Here is a 21,126-nt window from a genome sequence, read left to right on the forward strand (position 1 = left end):
GGCAATCTGGAAGAAATGGATAAATTCCTAGAAACACATAAACTACCAAAATTGGAACAAGAAGACATAGAAAACTTGAACAGATTCATTACCAGCAAAGTAATTGAATCAGTAATAAAAAATCACCCAACAAGTAAAAATCCAAGGCCAGATGGCTTCTCAGAGGAATTCTACCAAATATTTAAAGAAGAGTTAATATCTCTTCTTCTCAAATTATTCCAAAAAATAGAAATGGAAGGAAAAATTCCAAACTCATTCTATGAGGCCAGCATCACCTTGATTCCAAAACCAGAGAGACTCCACTAAAAAAAGAGAATTATAGGTCAATATCCCTGATGAACATGGATGCAAAAATTCTCAGCAAAATACTAGCAAATTGAATCTAATAGTACATTAAAAGAATTATTCACCACCGTCAAGTGAGATTTATTTCTGGGCTCCAAGGTGGCTCAATATTTGTAAATCTATCAACTTATACACCACATTAATAAAAGAAAGGATATGAACCATATGATCTCAATAGATGTAGAAAAAAAATTTGACAAAGTACAGCATCCATTCTTGGCATAAACCCTCAACAAAGTAGGGATAAAGGGAACGGAACTCAACATCATAAAGGTCATATATGAAAAACCCACAGCTAATATCATCCTAAATGGGGAAAAGCTGAGAACTGTTCCTCCACAGTCAGGAACAAGACAGAGATGTCCATCTCACCACTGTTACTTAACACAGTACTAGAACTCTTAGCCTCAGCTCTCAGACAACAGAAAGAAATAAAAGGCATCTAAATCAACAAGGAAGAAGTAAACTGTTAGTATTTGCAGATGACATGATACACTATGTGGATAACCTGAAAGGCTCCATCAAAAAAATTGCTCGAACCGCTATACAAATCCAGTAAAGTTGCAGGATATAAAATCAACATACAAAAATCTGTTGCATTTCTACACACCAATAATGAAATAGCAGAAAGAGAAATCCGATCCCATTTACAACTGCACTAAAATGCATAAGATACCTAGGAATAAACCTAACCAAAGAGCTAAAAGAGCTGTACTCTGAAAACTATAGAACGCTTATGAAAGAAATTAAAGTTGACATATAGAAATGAAAAGACAGTCCGTGCTCATGGATTAGAAGAACAAATATTATTAAAATGTCTATACTACTCAAGCAATCTACACATTTAATGTGATGCCTATCAAAACGCCACCAGCATTTTTCACAGAGCTGGAATCCTAAAATTTTAATGGAACCACCAAAGACCCCAAATAGCCAAAGCAATCTTGAAAAAGAAAAGCAAAGCTGAGGTCATCGCAATCCCTGAACTTCTAGGTATATCACAAAGCTGTAGCGATCAAGACAGTATTGTACTGGCACAAAAACAGAAAGATAGATCAATGGAACAGGAACAGAAAACCCAGAAATGGACCCATAACTATATGGTCAACTAATCTTTGACAAAGCAAGAAAGAATACCAAAGGAAAAAAGGGCAGTCCCTTCAACAAATGGTGTTGGGGAAAGAGGACAGCAACATTCAGAAGAATCAAACTGGACCATTTTCTTACAAGACACACAAAAATAAATTCAAAATGGATGAATGAATAAATGTGAGATGGAAACCATCGCAATCCTAGAGGAGAATACAGACAGCAACCTCTTTGACATCGGCTATAGTAGTTTCTTATTAGGTCTTTGGAAGCAAGGGAAACAAAAGGAAAAATGAACTACTGGGACTTCATCAAGATAAATCTTCTGCACAGTGAAGGAAACAATTAACAAAACTAAAAGATAACCTTTAAGATGGGAGAAGATATTTGCAAATGACATATCTTATAAAGGGTTAATATCCAAAATCTATAAATAACTTAATAAAGTCAACACCCCAAAAAACAAATAATACAGTCAAGAAATGATTAGAGACAGGAATAGACATTTTTCCAAAGAAGGCATCCAGATGGCTAACAAACACATTAAAGAGATGCTCACCATCATCATTCATCAGGGAAATACAAAACTAAAATGAGATTCACCTCACACCTGTTAGAATGGCTAAAATTAACAACTCAGGAAACAACAGATGTTTCCTGCGAGGATGTAGGGAAAGGGGAACCCTCTTACCGTATTGGTGGGAATGAAGGCTGGTGCAGCCAATGCCTAGAACTTCTTCAAAAAGTTCAAATAGCAGTACCCTAATCCAGCAATTGCACTGCTAGGTATTTATCCAAAGGATACAAAAATACTGATTCGAAGGGATACATGCACCCCAATGTTTACAGCAGCATTATCAACAATAGCCAGATTATAGAAAGATCCCAAATGTCCATCGACTGATGAATGGATAAAGAAGATGTGGTGTATTGGGGCGCCTGGGTGGCTCAGTGGGTTAAAGCCTCTGCCTTTGGCTCAGGTCATGATCCCAGGGTCCTGGGGTGGAGCCCTGCATGGGGCTCTCTGCTCAGCAAGGAGCCTGCTTCCTCCCTGCCTACCTCTCTGCCTACTTGTGATCTGTCAAATAAATAAAATCTTAAAAGAAAAGAAGATGTGGTGTATATATACAATGGAATATTCCTCAGCCATACAAAAGAATAAACTCTTATCAACTGCGGTGACATGGATTGAGCTAGAGTGTATTACGCTAAGGGAAATAAGTCAGTCAGAGACATGAGTGAAATCATATGTGGAATTTAAGAAACAAAACAGACAAATGTAGGGGCAGAAAAAGAGGGAAGCAAATAATAAAAACAAATAATAAAACAGATCCTTAACTAGAGGGCTGGGGATGGCGGGGGGGGGGGGGAGGTGGCCGGTTCAATGAGTCCTGGGCATTCGGGAGGGCACTTGAGATGATTACTGGTCTTTGTGCACAAATGTCGAGTTACTTAATTCTCCTCCTGAAACTAGTATTACTGGAATATAAATAAAAACTTGAATAAACAGTATAAAGCCTTGGTGGTCTCCGCAAGGGCTTTGGCTTTGGTTAGGAGAGGTGGGGAGCCCCCGGAAGGCTTCGACAGGAGGCGTTTACAGTTCAGCCAGGTCCAGCTGGTTGCTGTGCTGACCAAGTAGCCAACAGTGGAGGCAAAGGCGGGAACAAGAGAGCATTTAGGAGACTTATTTCAACACTTCAGGCAGCGTTGAATGGGGCTCTCCAACCAGTTTGGTAGAAGCAGGAGAGGCGGCTGGGTTTTGTTTGTATTTGCAAGCCGTAAGATGGACAGACTGTGAGTGTGGAAAAATCAGAGATGACCTCACACTAATGGACCTGCGCAACTGCTGGAACGAAGCTGCTGGGATGGGGAAGGGTCCAGGTTGAGCGAGCCGAGGGTGAGGCAGCGACCGCAGTTTGCTCAGGAGCCCCCCGGCTGCTGGTGAGTACCTTCCGCCCGGTTCCCCAGGGAAATAACAGGAAAACTCCCGCTCCCAGAGTGCCCCGCGCGCCAGCCCGCGAGCCAGGGGGCGGGGCCTGCGCGCGCGTGCGCCGAGGCGGAACGGGCTGGCGGGTGCGGCGAGGCGGCCCCTTCGAGCGCGGTAGTCTGTTCAGTGAGGAGAGCGAGGACGCTTACGCGCTCTCGGCCACCTTCCCTTCCCGGGTAAGAGCGGCAGCGGTGGTGGGTGCCGCCGCCAGGTGGGGGCGGCATCCAGGGGAGGGTGCTCGCGCGCCTGGGGGCCCCATCTGACACATTTCGAGCTCGCGGCCGTCGCCCCTCGGGGGGTATTGGTCGCCTCCGTGAGGCGGTCGGTGTAAGCTCGGTGCCCGCGGGCCCGGCCGCCGGGATTTCGCCCGCCTGGCGGGAGGGGAGGCGGGAGTGAGGGGCCGCGGCGGGCGGGGAGAGGCGAGCTGCGGGGAGCCGTGAGGGGTCGCGCGGAGCCCTGGGGACGGCCACCCAGCCCCGCGCACGCGCGCCAGTTGAGCGAACGTTGGGAGCCTCCGGTGCCTTGGAATCGCGAACTCTGGGGGACTCCGCTCCGAATTGCTGCCCTGCGACCGCTCGCTGTCTGTCGCGGACCCGGCCGGGTTCTCAGCCCCCGGAAGACTTGAACTCTTAGCGCTTTTCTTTGCCCACGACTTGCAGCGTGCGGCAGTGGGTCCGACCGGTGGTGCCCACGCCGGTTTCTGGTGGAGGTTACGGTGGTTGTGGCGTGTCGGTCCTGCAGCGTGAGCTGCGATCGCTCAGCGCACGGTGGGCTCGAGGAGTCGTCGTGCGGGTCCCTCTTGAAGGCTCGCGATGTGGGGACACTGCCAAAGGAAGGGACTACCGACCCCTCGGCGCGGTGTCTCCGCGGCTCCCGGTTTGCAGAGCCAGACTCTGGGCCGAGACGGGGGATGCGGTGCGGCCCTGCTGTGAGTAATAGTGAGCACCGGAACACGTGCGCCAGCCACGAAGAACAGACTGTTCCTCGGGAAATCTGGGAGTAGAGTTTTTTCTGGAAGCACCCCCCCTCCGGTACACACCCCCCTCACGCAAACCCAGGTTTCTGAGGAGTAGTGGAGCATTCTGGGCTAACAGAGTGGGCTGAATACGTGTATCTGATATTACTCCCTGCGGAAGTGTCACCCAACTTACAGTAAAGAGGATTTTTAAGAGAGTGAATCCAGGTGATGGAGAGAACGGGAAAGGAAACAGCAGCAGTAAAATATTGGGGCCTGGAAAGCAAATGTTCTTCGCAAAGCTTAGCTTAATTCTAAACCTGCAGCGAGTACTGTTGAACAAGTGCCTGCGAACCACACAGACGCTGGCAGCACCGGTCACCTTGGGAACTGGCAATGAAGGGAATGGTGTTGGGGGTGGAGCTGGAGGGCTTAAGTAAAGCTAACTTAGGTGAAATTGTTCCACAGGCACTTAGGTATCTACATCTCCTTCCCCATTTCACATTTTTGGGTGACCGCCTTTCTCCCATTAGAAGGCAGGAGGCTGTTCTCTTGAGAACATAAAACAGGATCTTTGAACCACGGGACCCCAGGCACACTTAATTATGGGGCTACATTTATGAAAGCAGGGACACTGAAGGCTGAGGTACTTTATCCTCCTTCTCCCACTCAAATCTCAGAATTGTTGTAGCTAGATTAATCCCTCTCATGTTCAAATAAGAATGTTTCTGCACACACATACACATATATGGAAGGACGATAAGTTGGTCACAGTGGTTGCTTCTGGGAAGGGAAAGGAACTAGGCGTTTGAGGGAGAAGGATGTGAGGAGACTTACTATTTACATTTTTGTTCTTTTAAAATTTTGTACCATATGCAAATATATTGCCTATTCAAAAATTAAATGTATTCCTTAAAAACTAGAATTTCAAATGAATACATCATTTGATACAGCAATTCCTCTCCCATGAATTTATTATATGGGTTTGTCTACACATAAGAAAATAATGTAAGTACATGCCATTCATTGCAATATTTTAGCAAAATATTGGAAATAATCTCAGTGTTCATTAATAGATAATGGTTGGTGAAATAAATTATGTAAGACCCTTCCTTGGAATATTTTGCAGCCGTAAAATACAATGAAAGAAACTCATTGTATAAAAAAAAAAGTAAGCACAAAATGTATTTTAAGTGGTAGGGGATTCAGAAAAACATGACTGTATTTTTTAAAAAGGAGGGGTATGTGTGTATATATGTATAAAATATCTGGAAGTACATGTAAGAAGCAGGTAATACTAGCTGACTTTGGAGAAGGGATCTGGGTAATGAGTCAAAAATGGAGTGAGGGAGGCTTTTCACTGTATATTTTTGGCATCTTTGAACTTTGAACCCTCTTACTGTTACCCAGTGAATGAATAAGTAAATGTTAACAGGTAAAAATAGATGAATAATGGAGATCTTGAGGTTGGTAAGATCCTGAACAATAAAAGATTTCTCAAAACAGGAAGGCATGCTGCATAACAATCCCAAGATCTCAGTGGCTTACATTTCATGCTCTTGGTTCTTCAGTGGCTCAGATCTTGGCTGGATTAGGCTGGACTCCAGACTTTAGTTTTGGGTTCGTATCTGCAGCATGTATCTTCGACCTGGCACCCAGGCTGAAAAAGCAGAAATACCTGGAACATGCTTTTCTGATGGCTGAGGGTGGGACTTCAAGGGAGGCTTCTTCAAATTTGCCATGTTTTCTGCTCAGAAGTGACACATCGAAACTTTTACATATATTCCATTATTTAAAGCAATGTCACAGAGTCAAGTCCCAAATCAATAGGGTAGAAATGTATGTACACTCTGTCTACTGGGAGGCTCTGCAAAGGCACCTAACAGAGAATGTGGATGTATACTTCTGTTGTGGGGTGAGAGGAGTTGGAGAGATAATGTTGGAAAGATAATGATGAAAGAAATGGGTTAATAGAAAGATACTGTGAAATTAAGTTGAAGATAGTTGGTTGAGAATAAAGATGCTTAGGAAAAAACATATGCATAATATATGCCAAGATACAGCATTTTACTCCGATATGAATTTTCTTAAGGTTTCCATGTCAAGGTATCATATTGGCTTTTCTTATGTAACATCTGCCATCCCCACACCTGACCCTGTAACCCAATTCTGAGTACCTGTGGTTTTAGGAAGCTTGAAAATTATTAATGAAATAATGCACCTGTAAAGGCACCAGTTCTTAGAGAAGTAGTTCTAAATGTGTGTATTTCAGCTACTGAATGTGTTCATTCATAGTTCTGTATGTCATATCCATGTCTGCCAACCCACCTTTCACAACAGAATCTTCTTTTCAGGGAGATGTCCTTTGCTTCTCAGATGTAATGCACTTTAAGTTTGTTATTCAACAGTGAAAATGAGTCATACAGAGGTAATACATATTTTCGTATGTTCTACATCTTCAGGGTTCCTTTTTTTTTTTTTTTTTTTAAGTCATGTGGCTCCAGAGTAATTTTCTTATTTTCAGCTTGTACAGTGAGAGACAGTATAGCATTAGTGGTTAAAAGGAAGGACTGCCCAAGTTTGAATCCTAGCTAGTGGCTGTATAACTTTGGGCACAAAGTTACTTAACCTGCTGTGGCTCTGTTTTCTCATCTGTAAAAAGGAGGTGATGATAGTACTTCATAGAATTATTAGGAAGGTTAAGTAAATTAATACATATAAAGCATTATAATAGTACCTGACACACAATAAATAAATACTTAAATACTAGCTATTGTTAATATTGCTTTTTATTTAGTGGCCATGTGAGTCATGGTTCTCACAGAACAAACATAGTTATTTAGTTGTCTGAATAGGCAAGGAAGTAATTTTTGATCCCTTTATTCTCTTGAATTCCAGGTTAAATTAAAAATACCTTTTGGAAATAAATTACTAGATGCTGTTTGTTTGGTACCTAACAAGAGCTTAACATATGGAATAATTCTTACACATGGAGCGTCAGGAGATATGAACCTTCCTCATTTGATGTCACTGGCATCCCATCTTGCATCTCATGGTTTTTTTTGCCTGAGATTTACCTGTAAAGGCCTTAATATTGTACATAGAATTAAGGCATATAAATCAGTTTTGGTAAGAAAATTTCTTTATATTTACTTACAACAGAATTTTGTTTTTAATACATTTTAATACACTTAATACATTTAAGACAAATTCTATTGGCAGTCGTTTGATTTATTTAAAAAGCTTTTAATGAATATTCTTAGAAACTCAATAGTACATGACAGCTGTATAGTAGTCGGATTTTTCTTTTTTGCTCTCAGTTTCCATGGAGATGAGTGCTCCCATCATAAATGTTCTTTCATGGTACCACCAAGGAAATTATTTATGATGTAATTTTCTTAGTGGAATTATTTAACTTCAGAATACAGTTCTGGATATTTGCCTACTATACTATGAATGTATAAATATAGCATTTTGAAGCTGTAAAATCCCTGGATAACACAAATTTGAAATTTTTAAAATCCAGATTATTTCAAACTTGCTAAGTTTTTCAGGGCTTTAAGTTAGATTTTAGTACTATTGTGTATTAGTTGGAAGATTTTACTGGCTTTATTTTTAATGTAATTCTTTAAAAATAATTTAATACTTTTTCTGAGACAGGCAAAGTGATTTTTTTTTTCTCATTTATTTGCCGGTATTTACCCAGCTATGATTTGATAGTGACAGCATGATCAGAAGAGCAAAGAACTGGTTACCTCTTTCAAGAAGAATCCCTTGAGATTTTTATGGTTGTCTTTGCAAACAGTTTTATACATTTCACTAATGATGAGAAATATATGTTGGTTTTTCCAGTGGAGTATTTCATAGGAGAAGAACTGATAATTTTTTGGTTGGTTTTTCTAGAATTACCTAAAGACCTCAGGAGAATACAAACTGGCAGGTGTTTTCCTTGGTGGTAAGTTGCAATACTTGCTTTTAAATCTACTTATATTAATATAGGAACAGGTGATCAATAATTAAAATTAATTGGTGATAGGAAGCTAATTTAAGGATTTTTTTGTTTTGCTAATTCACTTTCTTTTATAACATCAAGGCACTTTATATACTTAAAGCAAATTTAAGCCTCATACATACGTTTTGGAACCCAAAGATTGTTCCTTTTATTTATATCCCTGAGTCACTGTCTCTCAAATGATTCTTTGGTCCTTACCTCAAGTATTCTTCAGAAAAAAAACTGCCCCCCACTCTTTTTTTTTGACTTGGGATCAATTTTTAGCATTTCATGAAGTTATAGATGTCCATTGTGGATATTAAAACTTGTTAATTGCCACCTTTTGGAGTTAAGTGATAGAGATATGATGGATGAACAGTAAAGGAAATCTTACTTGCCATATTAACACCACTTCTGTATATGAATATTTGTATTTCAAACTGAACTTAATTTTAATTGATTTTTAGGTCGTTCAATGGGCTCAAGAGCAGCTGCTTCTGTAATATGCCATATTGAGCCAGATGATGCTGATGATTTTGTTCGAGGTCTCATTTGTATTTCTTACCCACTGCACCATCCAAAGCAGCAACATAAACTTAGAGATGAAGATCTCTATCGTATAAAAGATCCTGTATTGTTTGTGTCAGGCTCAGCGGATGAAATGTGTGAAAAGGTGAATTATAACTTGATGTTTGCATAAATGAGAGAGTGAATGAAAGACAGTGTCTTGGGAACAAGATATTATCTGCAATTTTCAATCTCTTTAAAAGGTGCTGATTGGACAAAATGCTAGTTTTGTGACTTAGTTACCTGTTACTTCAGAGAACTGAAAAATATAAGCATACTGACAGAATTCATCTCCCTGGAAATAGTTGCTAAATGGATTGACTCTTATTTGGGAATAAAAAGATTAATATCTGAATCTTGTGATTTGGGGATTTATACTAGGCTGTACATTTGGTTTATCATTTCAACATTTAAGCGGATTCTTCAGTTGGTTATAAAATTGACTCGAGACAGAGTAACTTAAACATGTTACTATAGATGGTCTAATGGATGCTTGATCTGTTCTATGATATTGCTGTATTTGAGAGATGTGGACTGCCACTTCGGTGGACATTTCTTTGCATAGTCCATTGCCTTGAAAGTTGTCTGTAGAGTAGATATTAATGAATATTTAGTGAATGGATGCCAGTAGAGGTGGTACAGGGAGAGAGAGGATCTTTATTAAACCGTGAAAGAGCATTAGTCTAGCATCCTCTTCTTTTTTTCCTTTAGAACTTGTTGGAGAAAGTGGCACAGAAAATGCAAGCTCCCAATAAAATCCACTGGATTGAGAAGGCAAATCATTCCATGGCAGTGAAAGGACGATCAACAAATGATGTTTTCAAAGAAATAAACACACAGATTTTGTTTTGGATCCAGGAAATCACTGAAGTGGACAAGAGATAATTGTATCTAGCTACAAACTACATTATTTTTAATACAAATACAGTTCATTTGATAAAGAACAGCATACCTCTCAGCATTATGAGATATTTCAGATGAAGTTAATGTTCTTTAATGTTTCCCCCATTTTTAAAACACATTTTAATTGTGAAATTAATGTCCTTTATAAAATGTCTTTTGAAAGCACTGTTATAGTTGTATAAAGATGATGTACAAATATTGAAGTGGCCTAAATATAATTTATTTTCATTAATATAGTTAAGTTTTGAAAAAAAAATTAAACATTTGAATTTTGTTACAGTGGAACTTTTGTCTTATTTGCTATGCAACTGAGAAAGTACTCTAATTTTGCAGAGTAGTGTCTTTAAAAAAGGAAAACAACGGTTTATTATGGTAAATTTAGTTGTTTTATAGAATGTATGCATTCATTCACCTTTTAATCTCAAGGGATAGGAAGGAAGATACATTTTCAAATTTGGGGACTCTGAACATTGTTTTTGGAATGAATTTTGGAACTTCATTCAAGAAATGTTTCTTGAAGGCCTGTTACAGGCAGAGCCTGATTAGGTTTGTGAAGATAAGTAATACTTAACATGGAGGAACTTGATATCTCTCTCTGATTAAGGGGAGAATGAAATAAGGCCTAAATAGTGGGATTAACATCTGTGCTGTATCTAGGTGGAGTTAGGGTACCTAATTTTGGCCTGGAAAGTTCAGTTAATACTTGGACTGGACTTTGGTGGTGTTGAGTTACATATTAAAAGCATAGTGTCTGTATTTCCTACAAAGGACACAGAATGTGATGGGGCTGATATATATGTTTGTAGGAAAGGGTAGTTTTCTATAGTAAGATACTAACTCTTTTTCCTGGCTTCTCTACTGCTCTATTATTAGGCCCTACAGAGAACCTCAGGATGGCCCAAGCCATGCAGATTTTTGAGGTCCCTCATTCTTCCTTCTCTGATAGAGCCAATGGATTTTAATTATTTGTTAATTTTTTCTAAGTAGTGCATAAAGAACAGAAGCCTAGATAACAATGTCTAAATTGTTTTATATTATAGAATGAAACTATGAAATCAAATTTTCTGTATCACTCAGTGTATAATAGTTACTTTTTAACTAAATTTCTCAAATGAAGCCTAACATTTTAAAAATAGTATATATTTAATCATTGATGAGCATTCAGAACTTTAAAACAGTACTGTTGTCAAAATATAAACATGTTAAAAACATCCAGAGCTGACAAATAGAATAATGTTGTATAAACTAGTATAAATCAATTGGGAAATATTAATACCGTAAATCAGAAGTAAAACTAATGGGAAAGTAGAAAGGAAAACTTACTATAGAGCAGACCATAATCCAGAAGTACAGTGAAAAAATAGATTTAAAAGATTATTAACCAGGTTATATAATTATTATAGTCCAGTTTGCAAATTAAAGTATAGGCATGATATAGATTACCAAAGATACTAAATCAAATATGGAGATAATGTAGAGGGTCATTTAAAGTTGATTATTTTCCCTGAGGGGCCTGTAGGAAACTTCCTGATTGATGAAAGGGCTTGTCATTTGAGACCTGTGTACCTAGTCAGGGATGGGAAACATAGAACTCCTAGAGAGATATGAGTGAGCTGGGTAAGGCTGAAATAAACATTTGTGAAAAGGTCCCAGCTGCTTTTCACAGATTTCCACATCTTGCAGGGAAAATGTGCAGCCCCTTCAAGTTTGAGATTATGGTCAAAGAGCTGTCCTGGCACCTCTTCTGGTAGGCACCCCTGATTAATGGCACAACCATTACCTAGACCAATAGTTCCCAGCTAGTGATTTTGCCCCCTGAGGGACATTTGACAGTCTCTGGAAACTTGGTTGGCACAATGGGGTAGCAGTGCTACTAGCATCTGATAGGAGGAGGAAAGGCATGCTGCTAACAGTTACAATGCACAGGACCGCCAGACATGAAGTATCAGATCCAAAATGTCAGTAGTGTCCAGAATCTTATCCTAGACAAACTTTACCTGTGGGGATACCTTGAAATCCTTTCTCACTCACCAGTAGCTTTTCTACCCCCTTCCAAAACCATTTGCTTCCTTTTAGTTGTCAAACACTGTGTCTTCAGTCTCAAAGTCTGATTTTATCCCCTCTTCTGTTTACACTGTAATCACTCTAATGTAGGCCTTTATCGATTCTCATCTGCATAATTACAGTAACCTAACTGATCTTCCTCTTTTGTGGTGGTCTTGCTTCAACAAACCAGTTGATACCCTCAATCAAAAGCTGTTGATGGATCTCTAAAAGTGGCTATTAAGGCCAAAGTCTTGAGTTCAAGGCTGTCCACAATAGGCACTATCAACTTTTTAGCACATTTCCCCATGAACGTGTACAGCACAGTGACTCCAGTTAACCTGGACTACCCAAGGTTTTGGAACAAAGTGTTTCTGTCTCCTCTTCCTGAAACTTTCCTGTTAGTCTTTGTCACCAAATCTTCCTCATCCTTTTCCTCTTTACAGCTTTTTTTGAATTACCACAACCAAGTATCCCTTCTTGGAATACATATAATATCTTCCTTTCTTTGTTGTTAATCACACTCTGCCTTCTTAGTATATTATTGCCATATTTGTGCCATATCACGTGTTAAATACTCCATGTAAGGGAATGGTTTTTACTGATCTTTGTATCCACAGAGCACTTTTTAATTAGCTGTGTTGAACCAAGATATTCGGAGGGAGAATTTTTAACCATCATGAGCAATCCTTGCTTTTTTGTTGCTATTTTATGCACATATTATTGGGACTTTTTCCTGATACATAAAAAAAAAAAATGCCTAGTTCACAATGTCCAAGTAGTGTAAAGAATGTAGCACTCGTAGATATAATTGGTCTTTAAAAACTAAACAATCTTTTGGCGTATTCTCTTCCAGTGTCTATATTACTGTTAGTGATGGGGTTTCTCTGGTGTTCATTATTTTATTTTTATATATTTTTTAATTTTTTTCTTAGATTTCATCCATTTATTTGTCAGAGAGAGAGAAATAGCAGGCACAAGAAGGGAGAGCGACAGGCAGAGGGAGAAGCAGTCTCCTCGCTGAGTAAGGAACCTGATGCAGGACCCAGTCGCAGGACCCCAGGATCATGACTGAAAGCAGACACTTAACTGACTGAGCCATTCAGGCGTCCCTGTTTTATTTATTTTTTATTGTCTTCATAATTTTTAAGAATAAATGCAGCTTAGCACTTACTTTTGCACAGCTTACTTGAGATGGACACGAGAAGAGGTTTCTGGGATAAAAAACAGAGGTGTCTACGCTGAGAACTAGGTGATTGTACCTTTTTAGTAGACAAGTGCATAGGTAACAAACATAACAAAGCCCTAAAGGAGGTTATGCTTTTCTTCCCCATCGGCAGGAGTGGTACACAGAAGTTCCATTTCAGTTCTTACAGAGCTGGTCTGTGGTATACAAATCAGGAATTCAGTGCCATAAAGCTCTGAAAGATCTAAGGAACTGTAAAGTGTTAAAACATTGAATACAGTAGTTAACATTAAATGAATTAGAGAATGCCGGCTATCCAGCAAGAGGAATCGAGTATTTTGCCAGCTGCATTAAATTCTATAGAAAAATGCAGCAGAATAAAATCACCCTGATTGTGTAGGTGGGTTGGGGGGTCAGAGAGGAGGGTATACTTTATCCTAGAAAAATCCAGAGGAATTGCCAAAGTTTCTTCAAGAACTAAGGAGTGCCTGCCCTGCATTCTGGAGAGCTATCCTTTACAAAGACAAACCCCAAGATCGTAGTTAAACCTAAGTAAAGACTGTAAATACCTGTAGGCTATGGTCTGGTAGACTGGAAGACTATAAATCGATGCTTAGGCTGTGTCACTGAGCTCATTATTTCCAATAGTCCAGGAAGGTAAGAGCTCAATAAATCTTTCTTTCACTCAGTTATATATAATATGACAGAAGAGACCTGAAGAGTTAACTCTGTTGTAAAGAATATACTTCTTGGGGCGCCTGGGTGGCTCAGTGGGTTAAAGCCTCTGCCTTCAGCTCAGGTCATGATCCCGGGGTCCTGGGATCGAGCCCCACATCGGGCTCTCTGCTCAGCGGGTAGCCTGCTTCCTCCTCTCTCTCTGCCTGCCTCTCTGCCTATTTGTGATCTCTGTCTGTTAAATAAATAAATAAAATCTTTAAAAAAAAAAATATACTTCTTTTCTCAACCCACCTGAAATGAGCGAAGACAAAGAGAATTAATATTCAAAGAGAAAGTACTCTAAATCCAAGGTAGTGTTAACACTTTTTTTTTTTTTTAATAGTCTAGATTGTCTTGTGTTTGCTCCGTAAACTTTTACACCTACTCTCTAGACTTGGAGGGAAAGTGAGCAGTACTTAGAGCTGGCTCGGCTCCATGCTAATTCTGACATGAGGAAGCCTCAGAAGTAGCTGTTCCTTGGAATCACCAGAGACAGGGCAAAAAGGGAATTCATCAGGAGACCATTCCAAAATCTAACCTTGGTTTTCAGCATAACAGCAGATTCTTAAGGAACATTGCTAACAGACTCCTCTAGCAAAAAGAATAAAATGAGACATTCTATTAAAAAAAAAAAAAATCAGGCAGGCCTATAAGAGAAAAACTATCATATGTCCTATGTCCTACCTAGTAACAATGAGACATACCAAAAAATTATTTGGTATTTATCTGAAACTCAAACTGGAGCATTTAGTTTCATTTTTTTATTTTGTTTTTACTAAACCTGGCAAAACTATATACTTCCCTTATCACAGGCATAAAATACAGTATTCCTGGTGGTTATGTCTAATTCAAATTTGTTCTACATTTTTTGAATTCCAGGGTAGTAATAATCCAACTGTGCTGAGGGATTGTTGTAGAATTATGTTTTCTTTTTGTGAAATTAATAAAGGATTTAAAATTTTTAAATGAAAAAAACTACTAAAGCAGCATACATGTCTCATCAATGAACTTCCATTATTGCTAAAGTAAGTTGACCTGAGCTCAGTCGAATACCCACTATGACACGTACCTCCCTTTACTCAGGCCCAGAGCAGGCCCTGCTGCACTTGACCAAGACACTAAGCAGCACCCAAAATTTTTTTCTGGCAGAGCATTGCATGTGGTTATGAAATGGGCATACCACCTTTTTGTGTTTCGGGGCATCCGGAATCGTAACCTTAAGAATGAACCATCAGTCTATCTCATATATTACACTAAAATGGCAAAGCAATTTTATTTCTTTAAAAAAGCAGGGCAGAATAGGCTGGAAGATAATACATTCTGGACATTGTGGGAACTTTTAGAGTCCTGGACTCAAAATGATTGGATGGCAATCTTTTTCATAATTTTCCTAGGGATTATTTTTGAGATCATACTCATAAAGATTTGTTCATCCTTTAATAAGAAGCCTACACTTCCAGAAAAGGGTAGTTCAAGTGCCCAGAAGGTAAGAACAAATGGTTGTTTTCTTTCTTTCCTATTTTTCAAAGTCATACATAAGAATAACTTACAAAATTATAGAACTCTGGTATTTGGATTACTCCTCTAATATTTGTTATTAATCTCCCTTGAAATAGAAGGAAGACAGTTGCCTGAAAGGCACGAAATTTGGTATGTTATAAATTTCATACTTTAATATAAAACTTGCTCAACCTAAGCCTCTCCTATTGGTGCTCTGACCTTTTTTTTTTTATTCCCTCTTATCTCTAGATAACTGCCCAACTCCTTCATCTTCTGAGAAAAGGTAAGTGATATATTATGAATTTAAGTGAAACAGGTTGGTTTTGTGCTATGCAAAATTGCATTTACATCTGAATTACAGAAAAGTATTTTCCCATATGTATAGACATCGTAATTCAACTTAACATTTCCCATATGTACTTGACATCGTAATTCAACTTAACATTGATTTTTATTTTTTCATTTTTTAAAAATTTAAATTTATTTAGCCAACATATAGTACATTGTTAGTTTCAGATGTAGAGTTCAGTTAATCATCACTTGCATCTAACGTTGATTTTAATGGTTGCTCTGTTCCAATCTGTATTAATGGCTTTTCATGTACTATTGAAATTATCCTTCTAAGTGGGTAGTATTATTACTGTTTTTACAAATGAGGAAAGTTTAATGAGGTTTAGTAACTTGCTTCCCTATCCAACCTTTCTCTTCAGTACCTACTGTGAACCAAGTAAACCCTGAGCTAGGTACTGCAAGAGTGACATTTTGTTTATAGAGTCAGAATCCATCAGCATCCTGAAGATATACTAGTGCTAGGGATTAAATATAACATCACTATTCTTGTTGCATTAATATTTTAATTGCTCGTATCAAAATCTATTCAACAATCATTAGATATCCACTCTACAATGGACATTGTGTTTGGTACAGGGATACAAACAATAAGACAGTCTCTGTTTTCTAGAAGCTTATATGCTTGTGGAGGAGATACATGCATAAAGGATGATTGCCTTGCAGTATGCTAACGCAGTGACAGAAGCATTAGGAAAACATTTAGGAGATAGCTAAGCCAGCATAGGGTGTTAGAGATGGCTTCATGAAGAAGCTCATGCTGAGGTGAATTTTAAAGGATGCATGAAAATTAGAAAAAGACAGCAGGTTAGGAGAGTAAGGAGGGTGTTCCAGGACATGAGTAGAGGCAAGTAAATAAGAAACAGCAGGGTATGTGCAATAAATTATGACTACCATTAGGGAAGAGATAGGGCTTCTATGGTGGGCAGCATATTATAGTGAAAAAACACAAATTTTAATTTAAAAAAGTCTAGGTTTATGTCATAGTTCTGCCTTTTAATGTCATTATAGCCCTAGGCTTAAACTCACCGGCCTGAACTCCATTTCCTTACTTTCAAAATAGCAGTTAGAAGAATTATCTCTTAGAAAATCATGAAGATTAGCTAAAATGATATGTGTAACAAAGCAAGAATACTTTACCCTAGCACCAGAATTATTTTTGAGGGCAGAACCATATTTGGGAGAGCATCTTAGATTATTTTGAAGTGATCCTGCTTGAATATTGATGGAAGCCCAGGCATCACGCTGTCAAAGTAGACTGCATCAGACTGAGTGAGTTCTGTCTTGCTTATGAAGTGGGAGAGAAGAGAAAGGTGGAGGGATGGGCAGAGGAGAGGGAGGAGCAGGGGAAAAGACCTGAGGCTTAGTACTGAAAGGCATCAAGGACATCAAAGGATGCGACCACCACTCACTATCTGATATCAGGGAGAGTCTTGCTGGCCAGGTGTAGTCTCAGTGAGCAAAGCAAACTGCTCATGTGACATCGATCCACTTTTGGGGAATGGTTTGTTTCAGGGTTGACGTCAGCCTTAGAAGTGTCTTGGGAAAGCCTGCCACCGTTATATGATTTTCAAAGCTTGGAGCTGGCATTGGTTGGTCTCAGAAGCGTGTTTCCTAAAGGGTGTTATCATTGATAAAAATGTTTAAAAATGGAATTGGTATTTATTTGTTACCATGACCTTAAGACTATACTGACTGTATTCCATTGAGTGGTTTAACAGATTTACAATTATTTCTGATGTGTCCTTGTTACCATGGCTGTAGAACTGTCATCTTTTCCCAGGAGTGCAGGGACTTCTTTTTAAATTTTCCAAGGCCAGGGCACCTGGGTGGCTCAGTGGTTAAGTGTCTGCCCTTGGCTCAGGTCATGATCTTGGGGTCCTGGGATCAAGCCCCACATTGGGCTCCCCGCTCAGCAGGATGTCTGCTTCTCCCTCTCCCTCTGCCTCTTCCCTTGCTTGTGCACATGCACACTGTCTGTCAAATAAATAAATAAAATCTTTTAAAAAAAATAAAAATTTCCACAACCAGTTGAGGTTGCTGGGAGAGATCAAAAGACATTGCAAAAATGGGGAGACACAACCAGTGTTTAAGTGGGTATTATTTGTATTGCTGTAACCAACTCCCCTCCATTTCTGCCTTCAGTCCTGAGCCACTTTTATGGGTGTTTTGTGTATATGGATTTCCCCCCCCTTACTGAACTAAAAGAAAAGGTTGGATTGTATGTCTGGGTCAGCTTGTTGTGGATGAAAGTTAGTAATCAGAAACCTACAGTGAAGAGTGGTCACTCAACAAATATTTACCAATGTGCCAGGCATTATTGTATGCCCTTGAGATATATTAGTGAATTAAAAAAAAAACAATGATTCCTGCCTTAAGGTTTAGTTGGAGGAAAGTCTGATAATAAAAAACAATAGGATAAATAAAGAAATAATATGACAAAACATGATAGGATTTATGGTAAAGCAAAAGATAGAATAGGGTAAGAGGAATGAGGTGCCAGAAGTAGGGGAGGAGAGGTAGTTGTAACATATATGGTGGGGTTTGACTAAAGCCTTGAAGGGATATGGGAGTTAAGCAAACAGTTAAGGTAGAAGAGGATTCCAGATACTGGGACCAACTAAATCAAAGACCCTAAGGGGGAGTGTACCTAGTGTTTTAGAAACCATAAGAAGGCCAGTGTGGCTGGTGTAGGGAGTGGGGGGGGTGACATATAGAGGATGGGGTCCAAGAAGTAATCAGTGACTAGATCATGGTTGGGTCTCTTAGGCCATGTTAAGGACAATAGCTTTTACTCTAAGTAACAACAGAGAATAATTGTAGAGTTTTACATAGGGAAGTGATTTTTTTTATTAACATATAATGTATTATTAGTCCCAGGGGTACAGGTCTGTGAATTGTCAGGCTTACACACTTCACAGCACTCACCATAGCACATACCCTCCCCAATGTCCATAACCCAACCACCCTCTCCCTCCCCTCTCCCCCCGGCAACCCTCAACTTGTTTTGTGAGATTAAGAGTCTCTTGGTTTATCTCCCTCCTGATCCCATCTTGTTTCATTTTTTCCTTCCTTACCCCCAACCCCCCCACATTGCCTCTCAGATTCCTCATATCAGGGAGATCATATGATAATTGTCTTTCTCTGATTGACTTATTTTGCTCATCATAATACCCTCTAGTTCCATCCACATTGTTGCAAATGGTAAGATTTCATTTCTTTTGCAGGCTGCATAGTATTCCATGGTATATATATACCACATCCTCTTTATCCATTCATCTGTTGATGGACATCTTGGTTCTGGGAAGTGATTTTTTTTTTTTAAGATTTTATTTATTTATTTGACAGACAGAGATCACAAGCAGGCAGAGAGGCAGGCAGAGAGAGAGGAGGAAGCAGGCTCCCTGCTGAGCAGAGAGCCCGATGCGGGGCTCGATCCCAGGACCCTGGGACCATGACCCGAGCCGAAGGTAGAGGCTTTAACCCACTGAGCCACCCAGGCGCCCCAGGGAAGTGATATTTTTAAAGGACTATTCTGCCCGTTGTGTTGAGAGAAGACTATATTTGCTCAAGGGCCTACGCAGATGGCAGGCTATTCCGAGTAACCCAAAATGAAAGATAAAGGTGAATGACACCAGGGTGACAGCAGCAGAGGTGGTGAGACGTGGTTGGTTTCAGGACATACTTAGAAAAGGAGAACCGACAGGGTGTGGATGTGAGAGAGAGGAGGCAGAAGTGAGTCCTAGGAGTTTTGGCCTGAGCAGGTAGAAAGTGCAGCTGTTGTCAACCCAGATGAAGAAAACTGTGGGTGAGGCAGATTTTGATGGGGAGATCAGGAATATTGTTTCCTATTTGTTGAATCAGGGCTATTGATTTGATATCTAATAGAGGTAGTGGTTTGGGAAAGATGTCTGGTAGAGGCAATAAGTTTGGGGGTTGTTGGCTTATGGACAATATTAAAAGCTGTAAGAGAGGATGAGATTTCAAAGGGACTGTGAGAAGGGCAAAGGAACAAGGACTGAGCCCTGAGATACTCAAAGAGTTCAGAAAGAAGAGGAGGAGCCATCAAAGGAGACTGGGAAGGAGCTACCAGGGAGTGAGGAGAAAAACCAGGAGAATTATGATGGCCTGGAAGCTTGCCAGATGGAGAGTATGTGGAACTGGTATACAAGATAGATATCAGGCCCAAATCCCTTATAAATAGAAAAGCAAAATCCTTAACAAGATACTAACACACCAATCCAGCAGCATATTAAAAGGATTATACACTATGATCCAGTGGGATTGTTCCTAGGAATGCACAGTTGGTTCAACATATGAAAATTATCTAGCATTGTTTTATTATGTTTAAAAACACAGTATTTAATTTTTTTTAAAAGATTTTTATTTATTTGACAGACAGAGATCACAAGTAGCCAGAGAGGCAGGCAGAGAGAGGAGGAAACAGGCTCCCTGCTGAGCAGAGAGCCCGATGTGGGCCTCGATCCCAGGACTCTGAGATCATGACCTGCGCCGAAGGCAGAGGCTTTAACCCACTGAGCCACCCAGGCGCCCCAAAAACACAGTATTACATTGCTGAAATACCTGTCTTGCATTTCAGCTTTCCTCTTTTTCCTGAAATATGCAAAAATTAATCCTTTTTATGTATTATATTTTCACTATTTGTTCTACTTTTTTAAGTGAATAATCACATTCTTGTCCTGATGAAATTTTATCCTAATTATGTTTGGACACTGCTATAATGTATTGGGGTCACTTGATTCCCCAGAATGTTTGTGTATCTTACCTTTATCAGTTTGGATATTTTAATTCTCAGGTAACAGGAAACCATGATTCAAACTGCCATTCTAAGAGAATTTATGGTATCATATGATAGGAAATCCTGAGGTAGACTAGTCTGCAGAACCGGTTGATAACGTGCTCAACAACTTCATTAAGTTCCTTTCTCTCCTTTTGCCTTTCTCAGTTTTAGTTTTACCTTGAGGTGGGTAGAAAGGTGGCCCCTAGAGTTTCAAAATCAGAACTGCAATGTCCAGAGGAAGTAAGAGGTCATTTCTTCCTGTGTCTTTCTTAGGAATGGGGCAACTTTTCCCACAAGTCCTCAAAAATCATTGCCTTATGCTAGGACTAGTTCATGCCCACTCCTAAACTAGTTACTTGGAAATAAGATTACTATTCAACTTAGCCTGATCATTTGATGTAGAATAGATGGTGGAGAGTCCACTTCCATGATCATTATTCCAATCCAAAGTTGTGCTGAGAAGCACTACCCTAAAATGTAGGCCTTTCTCTCGATCAGAAATAAACAGCTGTTAAAATAATCTGGATATATTTAAAGAAAACACTTATTTATGATACTGGACCTTCTTCTGTTGTATCTAAATTTTCACAAGAATATTTTTATCCTTGTCAAAACTTTCAGAGAACAGAAACAAACTGATATTCTTTATAAAATGATATGATATTTTAAAAAAATATTTTACTTATTTATTTGA

General features: G+C 39.3%; 2 protein-coding genes across 4 annotated transcripts in view; both read left to right on the top strand.

Annotated features, from left to right (window-relative positions):
* The first annotated feature begins 3,499 nt into the window (after nt 1–3,499).
* Nucleotides 3,500–10,122, top strand: TEX30 (testis expressed 30). Of its 3 annotated transcripts, XM_032881079.1 has the most exons (6): nt 3,500–3,597; nt 6,731–6,804; nt 7,275–7,505; nt 8,280–8,331; nt 8,835–9,040; nt 9,646–10,122. In XM_032881079.1, the coding sequence occupies exons 2-6, from the start codon at nt 6,790–6,792 to the stop codon at nt 9,817–9,819; spliced, it is 678 nt and encodes a 225-aa protein (XP_032736970.1). In that variant the 5' UTR covers nt 3,500–3,597; nt 6,731–6,789; the 3' UTR covers nt 9,820–10,122. The 3 variants fall into 3 exon arrangements, with proteins under 3 accessions (XP_032736970.1, XP_032736972.1, XP_032736971.1); XM_032881081.1 differs by lacking the exon at nt 7,275–7,505; XM_032881080.1 differs by lacking the exon at nt 6,731–6,804 and having other exon boundaries at nt 3,523–3,597.
* A 4,887-nt stretch (nt 10,123–15,009) lies between these two features.
* CCDC168 (coiled-coil domain containing 168) overlaps nt 15,010–21,126 on the top strand; it is a 28,857-nt gene continuing 22,740 nt past the window's right edge. The window contains exons 1-3 of the mRNA XM_032880975.1: nt 15,010–15,269; nt 15,400–15,433; nt 15,533–15,566. Coding sequence (XP_032736866.1) covers nt 15,042–15,269; nt 15,400–15,433; nt 15,533–15,566 — 296 coding nt within the window. The 5' untranslated portion in view covers nt 15,010–15,041. The remainder of the gene's footprint in view (nt 15,270–15,399; nt 15,434–15,532; nt 15,567–21,126) is intronic.

The sequence above is a fragment of the Lontra canadensis genome, unplaced genomic scaffold (assembly GCF_010015895.1).
Source record: "Lontra canadensis isolate GAN:19392208 unplaced genomic scaffold, GSC_riverotter_1.0 scaffold73, whole genome shotgun sequence".
In the NCBI taxonomy this organism is placed as follows: domain Eukaryota; kingdom Metazoa; phylum Chordata; class Mammalia; order Carnivora; family Mustelidae; genus Lontra; species Lontra canadensis.